Raw genomic sequence first — 22,867 nt, 5'->3', positions numbered from 1 at the left:
ATGGTGAACTACCTGTCATTGGGACAGTGACTTGGCAATGTCCAGTCATGGTGAGGGTTGATGAGGAAGCCCCAGGACAGGAAGACTGAGCTTGGTGTCAGAGTACCAACCACCAGCTGGAGAGGTTTGCGAGATCGTGCTTTACCTGCGGAGGTAACGGACAGGTTAATTCTCGTTAACATTTAGTGTATTTTCTTTTTTTTTCATAATTTTTAAAATATTTATTTATTTATTTATTTGGCGCGCTGGGTCTTAGTTGAGGCACGCGGGATCTTTAGTTGAGGCATGCGAACTCTTAGTTGTGGCATGTGGGACCTAGTTCCCTGACCAGGGATCGAACCGGGGTCCCCTGGAGTGCAGAGTCTCAGCCACTGGACCACCAGGGAAGTCCTTTATGATTTGGGTAAAATAGACAAAGACAATTTAGCAAGAGATGAAGAATGTGAAAGCATTAAGTTCCTTTTCTTTTTATATAGTGCACAAATATTAATAATGGTTTGCCCATGAATTTAAGCAGGAATCAAATGAAATACCCTTTTGAGATTTACGTGTGTGTGTGTGTGTGTGTGTATACACATATAAACTATATCCATTCCTAGTTTTTATTTTCTTGCGAGTCAGGGATGAATATGGAGGTCTTGGCTATTACCAATGAAATAAACACACACACATACACATATAGGCATATATATATATATATATATATATATATATACTCACTTTTCTTTTACAGACAAAATAAATTATACTTTTTCCCCCCCTGGGACTGTGAATTAGTGTGAAATAACACCTTAGAAAAGAAAGCTTACCATGTAGGTTGCAGGTTATAGTCTTTTTTTAAAAAAACTATTTGGAAGTGTAAAATCCCTTGTGAGACCATTGTAATAGTCTTTTTTTTTTTTTTTTTTTTTTACAGTGAGTATCTAAATGGAAAAGGTGCACACATTTTTAATGCTGCTGGGAGAGTAGGAATATTACAGGAAGCACAGTTATTCTGACAAGACTAATTGGATTGGGGCAATGCCAAGAGTGATGCTGATAAACCACTCTAGATTCTTTTCAAGTATGTGGTGGGGGGCGCAGACATTTGCTTTTTCAAAAATATTTGAAATTGCAGGAATGGGAGGAGAGTGAAAAAGAGGACGGAAGATTTTCAACCATGGAAACCAACACTGGCTCATAAAAAATATCAGGGTAAAATCTAATAGGATTAATTAAAAATCCAATGGGACCTAATAAAACTATGCAGCACTAATGTAAAACATATATGCTTTGTATTTCCATTACTTCCCTTTTTCATTTCATGATACTATGTATATTTGCTATAAAAAGAAATTTTGTTATCTTCATCTACTGTAGTGGGAGCCAAACAGCAAAATGGCCTGTGACCTTTATAAGGTGGGTAGGAGGGTACCCCTTGTATGAGCTTAGCTAAGGTTATCTGAACCAAATACCCTTGAAAATTGTGCCATGCCTGTTGCTTCTGTCAGATTTAAGTTGTATAAGTTGTTATTCTAGCGGAAAAGCCCTCTGAAACAAGAATATACATAACCTAGTGGTGGAAAGTTACTTCACTGTGACATAGAGGAATTTTTAAAAGATATTTTAAATAATTTTCAAAGATGGTTATTGTTTAGTTACTTGGAAACATGCAACTATACTTCTCTGAAAATTTGTCCAGACCCACCTGCAACAGTACATTATCTATGATTCAAAGGGTTCAAGTTTGGCCCCCAAGGAGGGCAGATTAGAATCTAAGATAAGGGTGGGGGGCACGGGTAGTTTGAAAAAGCCCTGAGGTAATTCTGATAAGGCTTTTTCCACCCCTGAGTTGATTTTCACTCACATAACACAACTGTCTCATTTTATAGATGAAAAACAAGGCCCAGAGTAGTTTCAAGGTTGTCCAAGGTCACAACGAGAGCAAGGTTGATTCAAATCCAGGTCTCCTGAATTATAATCTACTTTTCTTTTTACTATATCACTGGCTTAGCTCACAAGGTATGAAGATAATGCCACTTAGTGAAATAATTATTTGATAGTCATGTAAACCTTAGGTTCCTTGGGGAAAGAAAAATGTACCTTTTTCTCTAAGTTTGGATCTTACTTTAAAAATGATTAAATAATTAAAATTTATGTGGCAGATACAAATATAAAATGAATGGAAGCTAATCCATGACTCATTACATCACTCTTAAATGCAGATTATAAAAACAAAAATCATATCCGTTGCCTGAAAGGAAAGGTGGGGTATTATATCCTGAGCGGGATGAAACAATTTCCTGTGTTGGTCATCATAGTGAAAAATAATCTCTAAGGCCAATGTCACAGAAGCCCCCAAATGAAACGAAGTTATAAAACGCTATTAAGGTGTAATCACTCTCTTGACCTTCCTTACTTCTTTTTGTATATTTGTTTTATAATCATATTAATATTAAGAAAAAGTTCAGTGACTATGAAGCCAGAATCCCATAGAACCATACTCATGCTTCCTGACTTTATTGTTAAATATTTTGAAATAGAGTCTTGAAACATAGAGAGTACATTTCTTTTCAAGTGTATGGAAAGCTGCCTGGACAACTACCATTAGTAAGTTGTAAGTACTGATTGAAATTTCCCTTGCACTTTGGGATAATATAAGAGGTCAAGGAAAAGGATCTGTATTTCTCAAAATACTTGACCATTTATTGCTTCTCTAAAAAGAAAAGGAAACCAACAGAAGGAGGGGAGGGGATAGTGGCAACTGATTTCTGGTAACCAGGCATGGCTAATACACCTAGGAGACAGAATACAGAGCTGCAAAGGGCGCCTTTGCTCAGTGTATGTGAATATCTGTACGCTCCCCCAACCCTTCTCATCCCTTTAAGAAAGATCCTTTTCTCTGTGTGGCATCCAGAGTACTGTAAAAGACAAATATGATTAGGAAATAATTATTTTGAGGACAGTTCACATTAGAACATGAAAAAGAAAAGAAGAGCACTATGATCAACTTTATCTAGAGTAGGAAGATGTGACATCAGATGTTAAAAGCATATTTACAGTTCTATCAGTCCTTCGTAATTTCAATGGCTTCCTTATTTGATCTGAGAAGAAATTTTAGCAGTGAAATTGGGACAACATAGGATTTTTTTTTTTTTTTTTTTTGGCTGCGTTGGGTCTTCATTGTTGCGCACAGGCTTTCTCTAGTTGTGGCGAGCAGGGGCTACTCTTCATTGTGGTATGCAGTGTTCTCATTGTGGTGGCTTCTCTTGTTGCAGAGCATGGGCTCTAGGCACGCAGGCTTCAGTAGTTGCAGCACGTGGGCTCAGTAGTTGTGGCCCATGGGCTCTAGGGCGCGTGGGCTCAGTAGTTGTGGCGCACGGGCTTAGTTGCTCCACAGCATGTGGGATCTTCCCGGACCAGGGATCGAACCCATGTCCCCTGCATTGGCAGGCGGATTCTTAACCACTGCCCCATCAGGGAAGTCCTGGGACAACATAGGATTTTAATCTTCCTTAGTCATGCAGAAATGTTTCTACTTTTTTATACATATGGTATCTACTTTCCTGTTTTAAGTCTCCCTAGCCCTGGGAAGATGGGTGTTGCACTGCTGTTTTATGAAAGAAGTCCTATTTTCTATGTTTGACTAAATACAAGAGATTTAGAAAGAAGAGGCATAAATAAAATCCAAGTTCCAACCCATTTAACACACACGTAAATGAGTTATGCTTTGAAATGTCAACAGTTTCCTTCAGCAAATGTTAGACATCAAATTTTGCCCTAAAAAATCTGAAAGGCACAAGAGTGGGCTTTAGTTCACACATTGCAAAATAGAGACAGGCCAACAGGAGTTATCTAAATGAGCACTTGCTCTGGGTCTGGCCTGTCCTACGTGTTGCGTATTTGTGGACTCATTTAATCCTCATGCAGACCCTACCATACGGCAGGATGGAGGCACAGAGAGGTTCAATAATTTGCCTCAATCCCTGCAGTTTGTATGTGGTGAGGCTGGAAAAGACCTCAAGAGCCTCTCCCACCAGGCTATGCTACTCCCCAAGCAGGGTTGTGTTGACGGGGGTCTGCTGGGCATTGTTCATCTTCTAACCTACATTCCTGAGACATCCCCAAGCCGCGTGGTCTTTGTGGGTAGAAAAGAGATGAAAAGGCATGGTTTAAAGTTAATTAAAAAAAAAAAAAAATCAACAAAAATACCTGAGCATGACTTCTTTTGACTGGGAGGAGGAGCGGGCCGCACGACTATCAGATATTTAGGCTCAGCATCTGGAAACAGTAACATTATTTATCAGTAAGATTCTTTGAGAACAAACAGAGTTCACGATAGCAAACCCATTCCTGACTCAGTGTTCCCAGCTTTAGTCAGCTTTAGTCATAGTAACCACAGCACCGGTGGTTGAGAGGGCCCAGGAATTCAGAAAGTTCAAATTTCTTGGGATAGTTCAGGCCATTAAGTTTTTAAAATGAAAATTAAATCCAGATTTTCAAAACCCCATGGACAGGAGTCAGGGAGAGGTCTTAAAAGAATCATACTAGACACAGATTTCATGCCACATTTTCATCAGTCCTTTTCTCTGCAAAGAGATTTTTTAAAAAATCAGATCATATTTCTTTTGTTATCCTATTCCTCACAGAGGGTCAGTCTGGTGCTTCAAAGTCAGAGAAGGAAAATCATACTTGCACAGGACACAAGAGTCTCACCTGCTGAACGATCTGAAATTGCTCACTTTCTTGGGAATCTGAATATTCATAACATCCTGTCTATTTTTTTATCCTGTTTGCATAATTTCAGTCTGTTATCACATCCAATCAATCATTTTCATGAACAATTTTTAAACAAAATCACAATTGAAGTTGGTATAATTTTCAGCTAAAATATACCAATGGAAAATAAAGAATCTCTTTTAAAAAGATTTAGGTTTTATGAGGGAAATCTGTGGGCTGGTATCTTGACAATTTTAAAGTACACAGGTGTCTGTATTCATCAAAACTTATTGAATAGTAATGACAAGGTCCTACTGTATAGCACAAGGAACTATATTCAATATCCTGTGATAAACTTAATGGAAAAGAATATGAACAAGAATATGTGTATGTATAACTGAGTCACTTTGCTGTACAGCAGAAATTAAACACAACATTGTAAATCAACTACACTTCAATAAATTTTAGAAACCTAAAATAATAAAAATTAAAATGTGGACAGTAAAAAAAATAAATAAAAATTAAAATATTTAGGTTTTAAATAAAATGATATTTAGACAATATGTGCTAACTCAATCAGGGGCTGATAATTTATCAAAGTTTTTAAAATTGATGTTTTCAAGAGGAATGGTTGGTCTATACACAGTGTATAAATAAGCCAAATGCACTCTGGGCATATAAAATAGCATTTTATAAGCAGCTCTATTGGATTAATCAATCGATTGATGGGTATTATCTACAATATTTCTTCAGTAACTCTGGATCCTGGAACTCATTCTACACCACACTTCATCTGGATGCTGTAGTCAATCGCAGTTCACTCCTACTTGCTCAGACGGAGCTCACATCTCTGTTTTCTTTCAAATATCTCCCCTTCATGTGTTTGAAGCCCAAGGCTTTATGGGGCTGACCTCATTCTCAGCCAGAGACAACATGGCCTTCAACCATGTTTAATGACTCAAGCCTTTGTCTTTTTCCTGGACACCTCACACGGCCCTATTTGCTATAACCTGCTGCAGTAATTACCACTGCAAAAGATAAACCAGGTAACCTCTTGAATTGACCTCAGAGCTTTGCTCATTGATCGCATTGGTGTCTAATGACCACAATACAGATAAAGGAGCGTTCATTGTGTTTCAGTCTCATGTGTTTGAAAGCATATCTTGCTTAGTGGAGCTTATATAAGGAAAAGCTCAACTTAAATCAAGTTTTCTGGTAACAATATAATAACCATTTCCTGATTTTATTTGGGATATAGAACAATATAGGTATTAAGAAACTACTGTGTATTGAGTACTTCCTACGTGCTGGATACATTATATTCATAATTTAATTACTCCTCGTGGTAATCCTACCTGACAAGAACTATTCTCATCCCAATTTGTAGATGAGGTCACTGAGGCAGGGTCAGCCTCATGGGCAACATGTACAGTCACATGGGCCCCATGTTCAGAAGGGTCCCACGCTTGGTTTAATATCCTGCTGTCACCATCATGAAATTCTTAATACTTTTATCTTTGAATTCATGTTTTATAAGGGCTGTCCAATGGGATAATAGAGCATGAGTGTGAGCAGAGGAGATGGGAACAATAATGCATGTCTGCACTTCCTTCCATCCATGTACAGCATTCTAGGTACCCATTAGCATAGCATTCCAAAGGGCCCATGTCGTGTGGCAGTCCAGTAAGACTCAAAGGTCAAATAAGGTAAGCGTATTACATCTACCACTGAGTAAGGGGCTGTGGAAGGGACACTGACAGGCCTGTGAGGTCACACTTCCATTTGAACCAGAACTTGCTTCAAATGCAGAAAGAAGGCAACAGCATTTTAAGAAACAAAAATGACCAAAGAATCCTATCATGTCCTTTCTTATTCATGTTCCTTCCCTGTGTTAGGCAGCCACTGACGCTGAAAATTAGGACATAGAGGGAAAGGAAAAGCTAGAGAAACCCCTGCTTCCTTTTGTTTTCAGTTCTCCCTCACTCGTGAGTAAGTGGAAGGCAGAGAGTATTAGTAAAATGAGCAAGTACCAAAAAGTTGAGTTCTGTGCATTTCCACTAGTGTGGCAAGAATAAAGTACGTATGCATGTATGAACTACAAAATACAAACTGTGTCATTTTAGTGATACTGCTTAGGAGTTAAAGGGTCTTACATTTGCATCTAAAACTAGCATTTCTTTATATTGTGCAAGGCTAATAATTTACTCGTAATTTTTCTTTACTTAAATGACCTTAAATAGCAAATAAAATAGCACCATGACAAGTTGAGAGAGAAACTGTGGAAAAAAGGAAAAAACTTTATATTTTAGTAACTTTAATGACATTTTTTCCTGGTTTTTGAGCCATGGACCCTGTGTTTTTATTTTGCACTTGCCCCTGCAAATTATGTAGCTCTCTTATTCTTGTCCCCCAAATGCCCTTTTAATAAGTCTCTGGAACTCACTTCTAGAAAACAAAGCTAAATCCCATTTTTCTTAAATTGTTCTCATTGTGGCAGAGTCTCTTAGAGTTAGCCTTTTATTTCCTTCCTTGATACACGTTAATTCAACTATACCTCAGTGGTTTAAAAAAAAAAAAAAAAAAGGCCTGAAATACTAGAAAAATAACACACATAGAAGCCAAAGATAGTGCCATGATCCGAGACGTATGGTTACATGAGCAATTTAAACGTAATTTTTGTTATGATCACAGCTGTTCTGCATAGAGCATAGGCTGTTACAGCCAATTACAAACTGGAACAGATGTCGGGACTTGGGTGCATATGCTGGCTCTCACTGCTCATTAAAAACTTCCAAATTCATGCATTTCAGTAGTCTTTGCGCTCAGTTGGGAACACAGACGTGGAAAAATAGAACTGAAAAACAAGATTTCTGTTTCTGTTCTGCACTATGAAATTTTTTGTGGATTTGTAGCAGTCTGGAAATATATACACTGTAGCCTGATCAGAAATTTTGGCCACACGTGCCAAAATCAACTACTTCTTTATTTAGAGAATGTGTATTATAAAGAAATTTTAAGAAAATGTATAGAATGCAGTTACCTTGACAATTTTTCCATTCCTGACAATGTTGCAGACTAATTAAATCTAATTTGCTTCATATTTTGAATGCCCTGTGGTGGAGGATACGGACAGCTTCCTGTTTAAGGAAATCTACTATTGAAATTCTTTATAAAGTCCTAGATTTTTTGGTAACACAAATAATCTTCCCATACTCGCTCTGCTCAAAAAATCCTAATTTTCACATTTTTGTTAGGGGACATTTGCATTGCAAGCCACACTACTTCAGGATGGTGTCGTAGTGAGGTTTTTTTCCTTTTCCTGCCATGCGAGTTTCCACAAAAGAAACATAAAATAAGCCAGTATGATCCCAAAGGAAATCAGGTAAGGGACCTGAACAAACAAAATAATATACTTTACCCCTGCCATCTTTTTAACAGTTTGGTTTAATCACAAACTAAATTTCTGGGTAAGAGCATGGACCCTGGAGCCTGCAATCAGCTAGTTGCTAGTACAAGGAAAAATACTTAACATCAGTGCACCTAGTTCCTCACGTGCAAAATTGAAAAATCATAGTACCTGGGCTCATAGGGGTTTTAGTGATGATTATTCACAGAAAATGCTAATTTAATGTTAGCTATCACCATGATGATTTCTTAAAAGCAGAATTTTGTGTCCCAAGAGCCCTGAGGACATATCTTAAAAGGAAAATGTTCAAAACCGTTTTTGTTTTTTTTTTTAAAAGCAAGCATCAAAGATTTCAAAATGCAAAAATTTCACTAAAAAAGAAAATTACACACCACCCTGACAGAGATTCTCACTCTTGACCAAACTCTTACCAGGCTCTTCTGAGCTCTTGCTCAACTAGGCTCTGACGTTTGGGCTTCTGTGTTCATTTCTGCATTGTCCCATTAGAGCAGGAATCCTGAGACAGTTTAGCCAGAATCCCCCATCTTCCATACTTGATTACACTTGGTATCCAATCAAGTTCCTCATCATCCTCTGTCTCACAGATGATATCTGATCACCCTGGCCTGCCTTCATCAAGAACCCTGTTTGGTCAGTTTCACCAGAATCCTCCCTGACCCCTGATATTTCCTTTTAGTAATTTTCCATCCATTCACTCCTACTCTGCTCCTTAGCTATAATTCCCACTTTTCCTTGTTATATTTGGAGTTGAGCCCAATTTCTCTCCCTCACTACAAGACCCCACTGCAATTTTCCCTATACCTATCACAAGAACCCCCACCCCCTTGAATAAAGTCTTCCTTACCGTCTTTAACAAGTGTCACTGAATAATTTTTCTTTAACAATACTTGCTGACAAATATCAATGCAAAAAATCCTGTAAAATATATTGACAAGCTGAATCTGGCAGCACATAATAGTACATTACAGCTAAGTGCAGTTTATTCCAGGAACGTAAAGAGAAAAAAAAGCACCGACTTCCACAAGTGCTGAAAAGGCATTTGACAAAATTCAACATCAATTCTTAATTAATACGGATTTAATGGTATACTTCCTCAATATGATAAAACCTACTGTAAAATATCTGAACCACATTTTTTAAACACACAGGACCCTAAACATACATTTCTGTTGAGTAACTCCCTAGCTTTATCAGAATATTCAACCCTCATTATTCTGTCCCTTTTATTACTAAATATTTTTAAATGTTAACTAGGATTTTATTTTGTAACCTGCTTCAGCATTTTTACTGAGTGCCTGAGACATAGATTAGGAAAATAAACAAAGAATGATGTAACCAATTATATTACATAGTCTTTTACTCCAGTGATGTAGGAATATATAAAATGAGGCATTGGATTGGAAGCATTACTGGAATATTTACACCTAAAGCCAGCCTTACCAGAATTGTGAGTTAGAACAAACCTGCTCATGAAGACCCCAGATTTAAGCTTCCATGTCCATTTCCCTCTTTGAGGTACCACTTTACCAAATGTGCTAGTCCTCATCAATCTTATTTTCATTTGTTCTTAGAGAGGATCACAAAAGCAACTATTTACAACTCAGCATGAGTGAATTCATATTAATACAGTACCCCTACTCATGATCTGTTCTATTTTAATTACGTAAAAGACAAGCATATGTCCTCTACTAAATATATACATGGCATCAAGTAACCAATGGGGAGAATCTTTTGGCCTAGCACCCTTCCTAATTCCTTTCCTCTGTCCCTGAAGTCACAATGTACAGAGAGCCACCTTCTCCATAAGCTAAAGACAGCTGGCTTGCACACATCCTGTCAGAGACCAGATCTGTCGAGGGTGTGCAGGCTTTACTCTAGCAGGAGAGGGCCAGGCACCACTCTGCTCTCACCGTTGTGCTTTAAAGATCTGGAACCCTTTGGACCCAATCAGGGAAGGAAGTGTCTGGGACATCATCCCAGACACTCTTCAAGGCCCAGAGAGAAGTTTCAAGATCAAAATCAATTTCCAAGTAACTTTGAGCCTGTTAAAGACAGTCCATAAACACCTTTTGTCAGTAGTCAGGTTTATTTTTGATTAAAAAAAAAAAAGAGGCCAGATTGTTTCTATTGTGATTTGGAGGTTTAAAAAGAACAGTGAGGCTTAATCCACGGTTCATCCCCAAAGAGGGGAGAGACAACTCCCTCTAGGTCCCCAGTGGAGGCTGGAATCTCCTCTTGCTCTCCTGAGGTAGATGGAGTCTTAGGAATGCTTCTGGGCTGGAGAGTAAGACCCTTGAGCTGCCGCCCTGGAAACCCGCCAAGGAGAACACTGGGCACTGAGCCAGAGGCCTGTTCACAGAACGGGTCTCCTCTGAGCAGCTGTGTCCGCCCATGCAGGGATTTTGGCAAGCAGGCACCTGATACGGTGGTGGAGGACCAGCCCACAACAGGGCTTAGTGCAGGCGAGGTGGTCGTGAATGCAATTAAGCCATACAGCATGCAGAAGTTGGATGGGCCTCCATCGGGACTGTACCAGCTCCTTGGGATTTTGAAAACTGTGGGGGCAGTGATAGAGTCTTAAGGAAAATATATTCAACTTTTCATGAATCTAGCAGGTGGAAGTTGACTGGTTTTAATTTGATTTGGAGACATAACATCAACATATTTATGTCTGAACCCCAAATGGTAATTTGACAATATTCAATATAAAGCTGTTTTATAGGAAATGGCATATTAAAAGTTCAGAATACCATACTTCATTTGTTCTAAGACATACTTTTTCCCCAGCTTTTAAAATCTCTTAAATACATTTAACAGTCAGTGGCATGGTACACCGGCCAGGGGCAGTTGGGTTCTTGCTGCCACTGCCTGACACCTTCCAGTAAGGTCAAGAAAGGAACAGCTTCAAAACTGGATGAAGAGGGTCAGTGATTTGGAAGGAAACCCGGGGGAGCAGTGTTTCCAAAACATGGCCTAACCACTGTTCATGCTGGCACAGAGTGATGCGGTAGAAAAACAAGGTTACCGATAACTCTGAGTTGAAGGGTGAGGCACGAAAGTTGGATTCTCAAGGTGAAGAATATTTAGCAGTAATTTTTCTTTTGCTTACTTTCCTTTTAATATTTTTTTAAAAGTAATACATCTCTTCCTCCCCAAAACCCCAGTCTAAACATGAGAAAAAACATCAGACAAAACTAAACTGAAAGACATTCTACAAAATACCTAACTACAACTTCTCCAAACCATTAAGGTCATCAAAACCAAGGAAAGTCTGGGAGATTGAGTCTACAGGAGCCTAAGGGGACATGACTAGGTGTGATGTGGTGTCCTGCATGGGACTTTGGAATGGAACAAGATCTTAGGTTAAAATGGAGAAAATCAAATCAATTGTGGACTTTAGCTAATAATGTATCAATATTGGTTCCTTAGTTGTGACAAATGTACCATATTAACATAAGATGTGAATAGGAGAAATTGGATGTCAAGTACACAGAAATTCTCTGTCTTATAATTGCAACTTTTCTTAAACCTAAAGCTATTCTAACAAAGAACTTATTAAAAATAAAATCATCTCTTTTTACAAAAAATAGATAATATAAAACTTATGTATCAGGAGGTGGTTTCAAGATGGCAGAGGAGTAAGACGTGGAGATCACCTTCTTCCCCACAAATACATCAGAAATACATCTGCATGTGGAACAACTCCTACAGAACACATACTGAATGCTGGCAGAAGACCTCAGACGTTCCAAAAGCCATGTGGCTGACAGGGTTTTGGTGCTCTGGCCAGGTGTCAGGCCTGTGCCTCTGAGGTGGGAGAGTTGAGTTCAGGACATTGGTCCACCAGAGACCTCGTGGCCCCACATAATAACAGTCAGTGAGAGCTCTCCCAGAGATCTCCATCTCAATGATAAGACCCAGCCTCACTCAACAAACAGCAAGCTACAGGGCTGGACACCCTATGCCAAACAACTAGCAAGACAGGAACACAACCCCACCCATTAGCAGAGAGGCTGCCTAAAATCATAATAAGGTCACAGACACCCCAAAACACACCACCAGACATGGTCCTGCCCATCAGAAAGACAAGATCCAGCCTCACCCACCAGAACACAGGTACTAGTCCCCTCCACTAGGAAGCCTACACAACCCACTGAACCAACCGTACCCACTGAGGGCAGACACCAAAAATAATGGGAACTATGAACCTGCAGCCTGTGAAAAGGAGACCCCAAACACAGTAAGTTAAGCAAAATGAGAAGACAGAGAAACACACAGCGGATGAAGGAGCAAGGTAAAAACCCCCCAGACCAAACAAGTGAAGAGGAAATAGGCAGTCTACCAGAAAAAGAAGTCAGAGTAATGATAGTAAAGATGATCAAAAATCTTGGAAATAGAATGCAGAAAATACAAGAAACGTTTAACAAGGACCTAGAAGAACTAAAGAGCAAACAAACAATGATAAACAACACAGTAAATGAAATTAAAAATTCTCTAGAAGTAATCAATAGCAGAATAACTGAGGCAGAACAACGGATAAGTGACCTGGAAGATAAAATAGTGGAAATAACTACTGCAGAGCAGAATAAAGAAAAAAGAATGAAAAGAATTGAGGACAGTCTCAGAGACCTCTGGGACAACATTAAGCACCCCAACATTCGAATTGTAAGGGTTCCAGAAGAAGAGGAGAAAAAGAAAGAGACTGAGAAAATATTTGAAGAGATCAGAGTTTAAAACTTCCCAAATATAGGAAAGGAAATAGTCAATCAACTCCAGGAAGCACAGACAGGGCCATAGAGGAAAAATCCATGGAGAAACATGTCAAGACACATATTAATCAAACAGTCAAAAATTAAATACAAAGAAAAAATATTAAAAGCAGCAAGGGAAAAACAACAAATAACATACAACGGAATCCCCATAAGGTTAACAGCTGATCTCTCAGCAGAAACTCTGCAAGCCAGAGGGAGTGGCAAGACATATTTAAAGTGATGAAAGGGAGAAACCTACAGCCAAGATAGCTCTACCCAGCAAGAATCTCCTTCAGATTCGACGGGGAAATTAAAACCTCTATAGACAAGCAAAAGCTAAGAGAAATCAGCACCACAAAACCAGCTTTACAACAAATGCTAAAGGAACTTCTCTAGGCAGGAAACACAAGAGAAGGAAAAGACCTACAATAACAAACCCAAAACAATTAAGAAAATGGTAATAGGAACATACATATTGATAACTACCTTAAATGTAAGTGGATTAACTGCTCCAACCAAAAGACACAGACTGGCTGAATGGATACAAAAACTAGACCTGTGTATGTGCTGTCGACAACAGACCCACTTCAGACCTAGCGACACATACAGACTGAAAGTGAGGGGATGGAAAAAGATATTCCATACAAATGCAAATCAAAAGAAAGCTGAGTAGCAATTCTCAAGTCAGACAAAATAGACTTTAAAGTAAAGACTACTACAAGACACAAAGAAGGACACTACAAAATGATCAAGGAATCAATCCAAGAAGAAGATATAACAATTGTAAATCTTTATGCACCCAACATAGGAGCACCTCAATACATAAGGCAATTGCTAACAGCCATAAAAGGGGAAATTGACAGTAACAAAATAATAGTAGGGGACTTTAACACCCCACTTTCACCAATGGACAGGTCATCCAAAATGAAAATAAATAAGGAAACACAAGCTGTAAATGACACATTAAACAAGATGGACTTAATTGATATTTATAGGACATTCCATCCAAAAACCACAGAATACACTTTCTTCTCAAATGCTCACGGAAAATTCTCCAGGATAGATCATATCTTGGGTCACAAATCAAGCCTTGGTAAATTTAAGAAAATTGAAATTGTATCAAGTATCTTTTCTGACCACAATGTTATGAGACTAGATATCAATTACAGGAAAAAATCTGTAAAAAAATACAAACACATGGAGGCTAAAAAATACACTATTAAATAACCAAGAGATCATTGAAGAAATCAAAGAGGAAAGCAAAAGATACCAAGAAACAAATGAGAATGAAAACACGACGACCCAAAACCTATGGGATGCAGCAAAAGCATTTCTAAGAGGGAAGTTTACAGCAATACAATCCTACCTCAAGAAACAAGAAACATCTCAGATAAACAACCTAACCTTACACCTAAAGCAGTTAGAGAAAGAAGAGCAAAATAACCCCAAAGTTAGCAGAAGGAAAGAAATCATAAGGATCAGATCAGAAATAAATGAAAAAGAAATGAAGGAAACGATAGCAAAGATCAATAAAACTAAAAGCTGGTTCTTTGAGAAGATAAACAAAATTGATAAACCATTAGCCAGACTCATCAAGAAAAAAAGGGAGAAGACTCAAATCAATAGAATTAGAAATGAAAAAGGAGAAGTAACAACTGACACTGCAGAAATACAAAGGATCATGAGAGATTACTACAAGCAACTGTATGCCAATAAAATGGACAACCTGGAAGAAATGGACAAATTCTTAGAAAACCACAACCTTCCAAGACTGACCCAAGAAGAAATAGAAAATATAAACGGACAAATCACAAGCACTGAAATTGAAACTGTGATTAAAAATCTTCCAACAAACAAAAGCCCAGGACCAGATGGCTTCACAGGTGAATTCTATCAAACATTTACAGAAGAGTTAACACCTATCCTTCTCAAACTCTTCCAAAATATAGTAGAGGGAGGAATACGCCCAAACTCATTCTACAAGGCCACCATCACCCTGATACCAAAACCAGACAATGATGTCAGAAAGAAAGAAAACTACAGGCCAATATCACTGATGAACACAGATGTAAAAATCCTCAACAAAATACTAGCAAACAGAATCCAACAGCACATTAAAAGGATCATACACCATGATCAAGTGGGATTTATCCCAGGAATGCAAAGATTCTTCAATATACTCAAATCAATCAATGTGATAAACCATATTAACAGATTGAAGGATAAAAACCATATGATCATCTCAATAGATACAGATAAAGCTTTCGACAAAATTCGACACCCATTTATGATAAAAAGCCCTCCAGAAAGTAGGCATAGAGAGAACTTACCTCAACATAATAAAGGCCATTTATGACAAACCCACAACCAACATCATTCTCAATGGTGAAAAACTGAAACCATTTCCTCTAAGATCAGGAACAAGACAAGGCTGTCCACTCTCACCACTATTATTCAACATAGTTTTGGAAGTTTTAGCCACAGCAATCAGAGAAGAAAAAGAAATAAACAGGAATCCAAATCGAAAACGAAGAAGTAAAGCTGTCACTGTTTGCAGATGACATGATACTAAACATAGAGAATCCTAAAGATGCTACCAGAAAATTACTAGAGCTGATCAATGAATTTGGTAAAGTAGCAGGATACAAAATTAATGCACATTAATCTCTTGCATTCCTATACACTAATGATGAAAAATCTGAAAGAGAAATTAAGGAAACACTCCCATTTACCATTGCAACAAAAAGAATAAAATACCTAGGAATCAACCTACCTAAGGAAACAAAAGACCTGTACGCAGAAAACTATAAGACACTGATGAAAGAAATTAAAGATGATACAAACAGATGGAGCGATATACTATGTTCTTGAATTGGAAGCATCAACATTGTGAAAACGACTATACTACCCAAAGCAATCTACAGATTCAACGCAATCCCTATCAAACTACCAACAGCATTTTTCACAGAACTAGAACAAACAATTTCACAATTTGTATGGAAACACAAAAGACTCGAAATAGCCAAAGCAATCTTGAGAAAGAAAAACAGAGCTGGAGGAATCAGGCTCCTGGACTTCAGACTATACTACAAAGCTAAAATAATCAAGACAGTATGGTACTGACACAAAAAAAGAAACATAGATCAATGGAACAGGATAGAAAGCCCAGAGATAAACCCACGCACATATGGTCGCCTTATCTTTGATAAAGGAGGCAAACATATACAGTGGAGAAAAGACAGCCTCTTCAATAAGTGGTGCTGGGAAAACTGGACAGGTACATGTAAAAGTATGAAATTAGAACATTCCCTAAAACCATACACAAAAATAAACTCAAAATGGATTAAAGACCTAAATGGAAGGCCAGACACCATCAAACTCTTAGAGGAAAACATAGGCAGAACACTCTATGACATAAATCACAGCCAGATCCTTTTTGACCCAGCTCCTAGAGAAATGGAAATAAAAACAAAAATAAATGGGACCTAATGAAACTTAAAAGCTTTTGCACAGCAAAGGAAACCATAAAGAAGACAAAAAGACAACCCTCAGAATGGGAGAAAGTATTTGCAAACGAAGCAGCTGACAAAGGATTAATCTCCAAAATTCACAAGCAGCTCATGCAGCTCAAAATCAAAAAAAGCAAACAACCCAACCCAACCCTTGGGCAGAAGGCCTAAACAGACATTTCTCCAAAGAAGATATACAGATTGCCAACAAACACATGAAAGAATGCTCAACATCATTAATCATTAGAGAAATGTAAATGAAAACTACAGTGAGGTATCACCTCACATCAGTCAGAATGGCCATCATCAAAAAATCTACAAACAATAAATGCTGGAGAGGGTGTGGAGAAAAAGGAACCCTCTTGCACTGTTGGTGGGAATGTAAATTGATACAGCCACTATGGAGAACAGTATGGAGGTTCCTTAAAAAACTAAAAATAGAACTACCATACGACCCAGCAATCCCACTACTGGGCATATACCCTGAGAAAACCATAATTCAAAAAGAGTCATGTACCACAATGTTCATTGCAGCTCTATTTACAATAGCCAGGACATGGAAGCAACCTAAGTATCCATCGACAGTGAATGGATAAAGAAGATGTGGCACATATATACAATGGAATATTAGCCATAAAAAGAAACGAAATTGAGTTATTTGTAGTGAGGTGGATGGACCTAGAGACTGTCATACAGAGTGAAGTAAGTCAGAAAGAGAAAAATAAATACCGTATCCTAAACCATATATATGGAATCTAAAAAAAAAAATGGTTCTGAAGAACCTAGGGGCAGCACAGGAATAAAGATGCAGACGTAGAGAATGGACTTGAGGACACGGGGAGGGGGAAGGGTAAGCTGGGATGAAGTGAGAGAGTGGCATGGACATACATACATTACCAAATGTAAAATAGAGAGCTAATGTGAAGCAGCCGCATAGCACAGGGAGATCAGCTCGGTGCTTCGTGACCACCTAGAGGGGTGGGAGGGAGGGAGATGCAAAAGGGAAGAGATATGGGGATATATGTATATGTATAGCTGATTCACTTTGTTATAAAGCAGAAACTAACACACCATTGTAAAGCAATTATACCCCAATAAAGGTGTTTAAAAAAAAAATGTATGTATCAGTGCGTCAAAGGAAGCTCCCTCACAAGCCCCGAGGGATGCAAAAGCAGTATCATTAATCAGCAGCTTTATTCTTTCTTAGATTCATATAAAATAGTGGTATGATTTATAGTTAAAGGTACTTTAGGATTTGATGAGCTAAGGTAACTATTTTATTGGAAGTCAATGTGGCATATCATAAGGCTCCTATTAAGAACAACATCATCCACAAAACGTGAAAAAAAAAACATCTATGGTCATGGAAATCTCCATATAGAAATATTACTAGTTTTTCTCTGTATCTGCAAGCGTCCACATGCCACAGTTAGCTGTAATCTGACCTGAGGGGTACAATCCAAATTTAAGTATTCCCTTTAGCTTTTAACATTTGGCAGACAGGTCCTGTGCCTTATTTCATCAACACTGAGTAATGTCTGTTTGAAAATTACCCTTGAAAAGCCTCCTTCTGTTTTAAGCCCAGGCAGAGAGTTCTTAAAGTTCTGGGACTAGTCAGTTCTTAAAAAGCACAATCTTAAGTGCTGCCACGCTGCGGGTAAGCAAACAGAGCTTCAGGGGGGCCCTTGGTGCTGCAGTTCTGTCTCAGCTGCCTTGCCCGTGCTGCAGACACTGTTCCCTCACCTGCTGGCCCAAGAAGGAGGGCTGGAAGAGGGCAGTCTCGCTGAGAGAGGGGTGCAGTCTGGTGAGGGGGTTGGAGGGTAAAAAGACCATAAAATGCTACTTGTCTACTCATTGCTTGAAAGGCTACTCTAAGCAGTTGTAAATTTCAGTCCTGTAACCAACCTTGCTCCCTGCGCCCACCCCCATTCTCACATTCCGGTGACAAAGTAAAGATAACAGATTGACACCACAGCAGCAAACTGCTTTCAGCAATGGGGTACAAATGATTTGTATTTGAAGCAAAGTCCACGTCCATTCTGAAGCCCGGTTACTAGAAAATGAGAAGCTCAAATATCATTGAGGCAACAGATGTATCCTGTCAAAAGGTAGTATTAACAAAGCTCACCACAAAACACATCTGTGATAATTAAGTAACCCTAAAGTAATTACATATTAACAAGCTCTAGCAGTGGCCATTGATAGTCTTGACCAACTCAGAAATATCACTGACATCCTTTCAGGACGTTCAGTGTCCCTTTTGGAAAAACACTAATGGGGCATTGTTCTGGAAAATTGGGAAAATCCTGCTAAGTCATAGCTTTGCAAAGCCTCATGGAAGCCAGAAGTCCAAATAGAAGATAGTAGTTGTAAATTGTGTCAGTTCTGCTCTAAATTTACTATGCTTACTGAGTTTATGAATACAGAAGTTTAGCAATTTTTAATAAATCACTCAGTAGATTACTAGTACCTTGCCCTTAGCTGTACATAAAAATGAATGTCTGTAGCAATGTGAATCATCACAGATAGGAGTCCTCCACCTTTTATTAGAGTATTTCTAAGCCTCTGTAGGAATATGTGGGCTGAGGACCACGTGGGATCTGGCCCAGATTCAGTTCATATTTTGTTCATTTCTGTACCTTTAAACCTAGAAACATAGTAATTGCACAACAAACATTTTCTGAAAGAATGAATGAATCTTTTTCTCTATCCCTTTATTGTCTGGGGCTGGAGTGAAGATGGAGGAAGTTGGATGCTTTGCAGAAAGAAAAGAAAAATAAGTATAGGTCTGGGAAATAGCTGTCAGCAACAGCAAATAATCTTTTGAAAAGCAGGTAAACTTCAATCACTGAATTCGTCTTTGAGGAGCCTATCTGTAGAACTGATATTTTTTTCCTTTGAAGTTCTTTCTTACAAATAGTATGTGGTTTTGTGTGTAAGGATAATCCTTACCTTTCACCTGAAAAATAATTTAAGCCAAATTTTAAAGCAAATCCTACTCATCACTGTTCAGGCCTTATTTCTGTTAAACGTTACAAAATCAGGTAGAAAATGAACAAATGCCCATTTTGACAAAACATTCTGCTATGCCCTGGGGCTCCGAGACGACAGTTCTGGCTTCTCTCCTCCCTTAAGAGGCAGCCTGAGGGCCCTGGCGCCCAAGCAGGGTGGGACAATGGTGAAGGTTAAACGATCCATAAAAGGCGCAGCCACCTTGGACCACAGAGCAACTGCTAATGCAAAAATGACTAGAAGCATCTGCCTTTGGTGGGATTCTAGAATGTTCAGTCATAGACCACAGAAGGGAGCTGACATGAAGCTCATGTTGGTATGTATGTTACAAGAGGAACTGTTCAGAACTGATGGCAGCCGTAAGAAGCAGCCCCTCATCTCTGTGCTGCAGAGTGAAGCCTCTAAATAAGAGATGAGAACTCAGCTTTGATGAGAAGAGAGGATGCGGAAAAGGTGGAGGTGGGAGGAAGAGGCTCAAAGGGGCTTTTCCTAAACACTGTAACGCGGACCCCGAAAGCTCTGCCACACTCCTTCACTCTTCGGTTTGCTGTCTGGAAGGAAAGATGCACCCTTTTCCAAACAGAGGAGCATTTCAAAGACAGACTTCAGTGTGGAAGACATGGCTGAAAACTTTTTCTGAGAGTTTTCCTATAATTTTGGTGAGAGCTGGGGAGGCAAAGCTACTGAAAATAAACACCTCGCCCGGTGCTTACTACGTAAGTTTATGACCCCCGTCAACGCAAAAATCAAACGACGGACCTGCTATTGTAAAAGTAGCATTAAAGACACCAAAATATAAAACATTTTCTCTCTTTCAGGGACTCTGTCTTGACCTGTCATGGTATTTACTGGCTATTTCGTGTTGTGCCCTGCAGAGGCGTGCAAACCCTCACCTCCCCCCATCCCCTGTCTCCTGACTGTGTGGGACCCTTTCCCCCCAGAAGCAGCCTCAGCATCAAAGCGCCTTAGCCCACACCTCAGCCCCCAGGGCAAAAAAAAGCCAGACTCCCTTTCCCAAAGGCCCCAAGGGATTGTAACCTCAGTCCTGGGACAGAGCTACCTGAATGGGGGTGGGAAAGAAGCTAATGCACTGTGTCATTGCCAGCCAGTGCGGGGGACTGCTGCCACCTCGCCCTGCCAGATGTCACCAAGGGGGGAGGTGCCCACCAGACCCTCCCTGCATCCACACCCAAGTCCCTGCGAAGGTGGAGGGCAGCAGTAGTTGCTAAGTGGAGGTGGGAAGAGGAAGGCCGACAGCAGCGGGTGGGGGACCAGGCAGTTGAGAAGCAAATTAGGGGAGGGAGTGGCAGACAAAGACAAGAGCCCAGGCGCCAAGCCCTCCTCGGCGCACACACCACACACCGTTGTCCCATCCCACCTCACTGACAAGATAAAACTGAAAGGTAAGCTTACTAAAATTTCCAAGACAGCAAAGCATTAAACTTCACTGCAGGGCTCCTCTGAGTGCACTGGTCACATGCCCAGGAAGCCACACCCGACCTGCCCCTCCATCCACAATCCCTCCCCACATCCTGACCACAACCCAGATGGACCAGGTAATTCCTCATTTCCTGTCATCCTGGCTTTCAGTCTGGAGCTTCTCACTCACCCACTGTCCCAAGCTAACCCTGCCTCACTTGCAAGCGCTGACAAATTCTCTCCCTGACCCTGGAAACCAATACTTAACAAATTATTTCTCCTACCACTTGCTGCCACAGCCAGTACCCATCCTTTCCTAGCTTAGAGACCTGTTAGACATTAAAACTGTTGACTTCATTGCCGGTAGTTTTTTCCTTGCCTGTGTTTTATATGTGCACCCCACAGAGAAATTTAATGTAGGGTGTTGTCTTTAAACTTGTTTAATGTTTGGCAAGGGCTCGCTCTTGATGGAGAGCCTGCACACACACACATTTTCCAGTGAATGCATCACTTTGTTAATGTTATCTCTACAGGAAATATGACTGAAAAGTTGAGACTTTGGATATTTTCCTTTCAAATAATAAGGTTAGATCATGTTAACTATTAGGTGGTAAACCAGAGCCTTCACATCGGCAAGGTGTTTTCTTTCTTTTTAAATGCTCAGTCAGCGTTACCATGCAGGGGTTGAGGGGTCAGGTATAATTCCCAGGAGGCAAGTTTGTACATAGGGTTCAAAGGTCACAGAACACTTAGACGCCATGGGGAAAGCACTATGGCATGGTAGTCAAATGCACGGGCTTTAGAGCCAGCCTGCCACCTGCAGACTCCTTCACTTCTCAGGGATTTACTGCCTTCACTGGGAAGAAGAGAATGCTAATAGTAGCTGCATCAAGGGGTGGCTGTGAGGAATCAATGACCCGTCTCTGTAAAGCCCTTGGCCCAGCATGTTGTAGGTGCCCAATGACACTAAAGCATCAGCTCGTGGGTTGGTGAGAACCTCCACTCCAGCACTTGGTGAGCGGCTACCATGCACTCAGCCTCGTTCATGAAATGCATCAAGCCTACCTGTGGCAAACCTCTTCTCCTTGAGGAGTAACCCCAGTGGCAGAGAAAAGGCTGAGCTATTAGCTTGGAATCAGGTGATGAAAGACTGGGGGACGATGCTAAGAATTCAAGGCTTTCTCCCACGTGTGTATTACGCACATAATTTTTCAACTAAACTGGGACACTTTGGAAATGGGAGCACCGTTAATAATTAAGCCAGAACAGCAGGTGTAAACCATAACCAGGCCTGAGAAGTAGGGTAGAGTCAACGCTGCAAGCCAGTTACATAATTTTTTTTCTCTTAGAGATTTCTACCCCAGGCAAAGAGGGACTTTATTGTGTTGACTGGAAGACCTGCCCAGCAAACTCCCAGCAGATTCTGGGGAGTCAGTTCCTACACCCACGGATCTATTGACCCTGATCATGGAGTACACGAGGGATGGTGAGAGTCAGCTCTCACCCTGAGCAGCTGTTTGGTTGGTGAGACATGACTAGTGAAAACAAAAACAAAATAATGAAAATGGAACAATCCAAACCAGAATGTGACTAAATGCTGGTGCTCACAGCATAGCACTTCAGACGGGATCAGTATGTGACAGAGTGTTGTGTCCAGAGAAAGTAAAATGTTTAAGGAAATAATATATGGGTAGTTAGGAAACTAGGATTTGATTGTAGTCCTTGGTTTTGAGATGCATTCCTAAAAATAAAGGAAATTATAAAGTCTAAACATTATCTAGTATCTGTCCCAGATAACCCTCTAATTTATCCTCCTATTGGCAGCTATCTTTCTAAGACCACTTCTCATCAACAAGCCTCTTGCCATAAATCTGGGACAGGGTATACTTTTGACCCATGACAAAAGGGCCATACGTTATTTTGGGGAACCCTTCTAGAAATAATTAAGAATAAATTTTTAAAAGTTAGATTTTGGTCTCAGTGCACTGTGCAATACCTTTGGAAAAATTGTTGTGCTTTATATTAGAATATTGAGTTTCTTTTATTGTATT

The 22,867-nt window shown here is 39.7% G+C and overlaps 1 protein-coding gene across 1 annotated transcript in view; it reads right to left on the bottom strand.

The window, feature by feature from the left end:
* LOC137765934 (target of Nesh-SH3-like) overlaps positions 1-22,867 on the bottom strand; it is an 80,740-nt gene that overhangs the window by 40,105 nt on the left and 17,768 nt on the right. Inside the window, exons 3-4 of the mRNA XM_068545677.1 lie at positions 4,192-4,260; positions 13-145 (exon numbers count right to left, since the gene is read on the bottom strand). Of these exons, the coding sequence (XP_068401778.1) occupies positions 13-145; positions 4,192-4,260 (202 nt within the window). The remainder of the gene's footprint in view (positions 1-12; positions 146-4,191; positions 4,261-22,867) is intronic.

This window comes from Eschrichtius robustus, chromosome 6 (genome assembly GCF_028021215.1).
Source record: "Eschrichtius robustus isolate mEscRob2 chromosome 6, mEscRob2.pri, whole genome shotgun sequence".
NCBI lineage: Eukaryota > Metazoa > Chordata > Mammalia > Artiodactyla > Eschrichtiidae > Eschrichtius > Eschrichtius robustus.
This window is presented reverse-complemented; position numbering and strand designations above follow the sequence as displayed.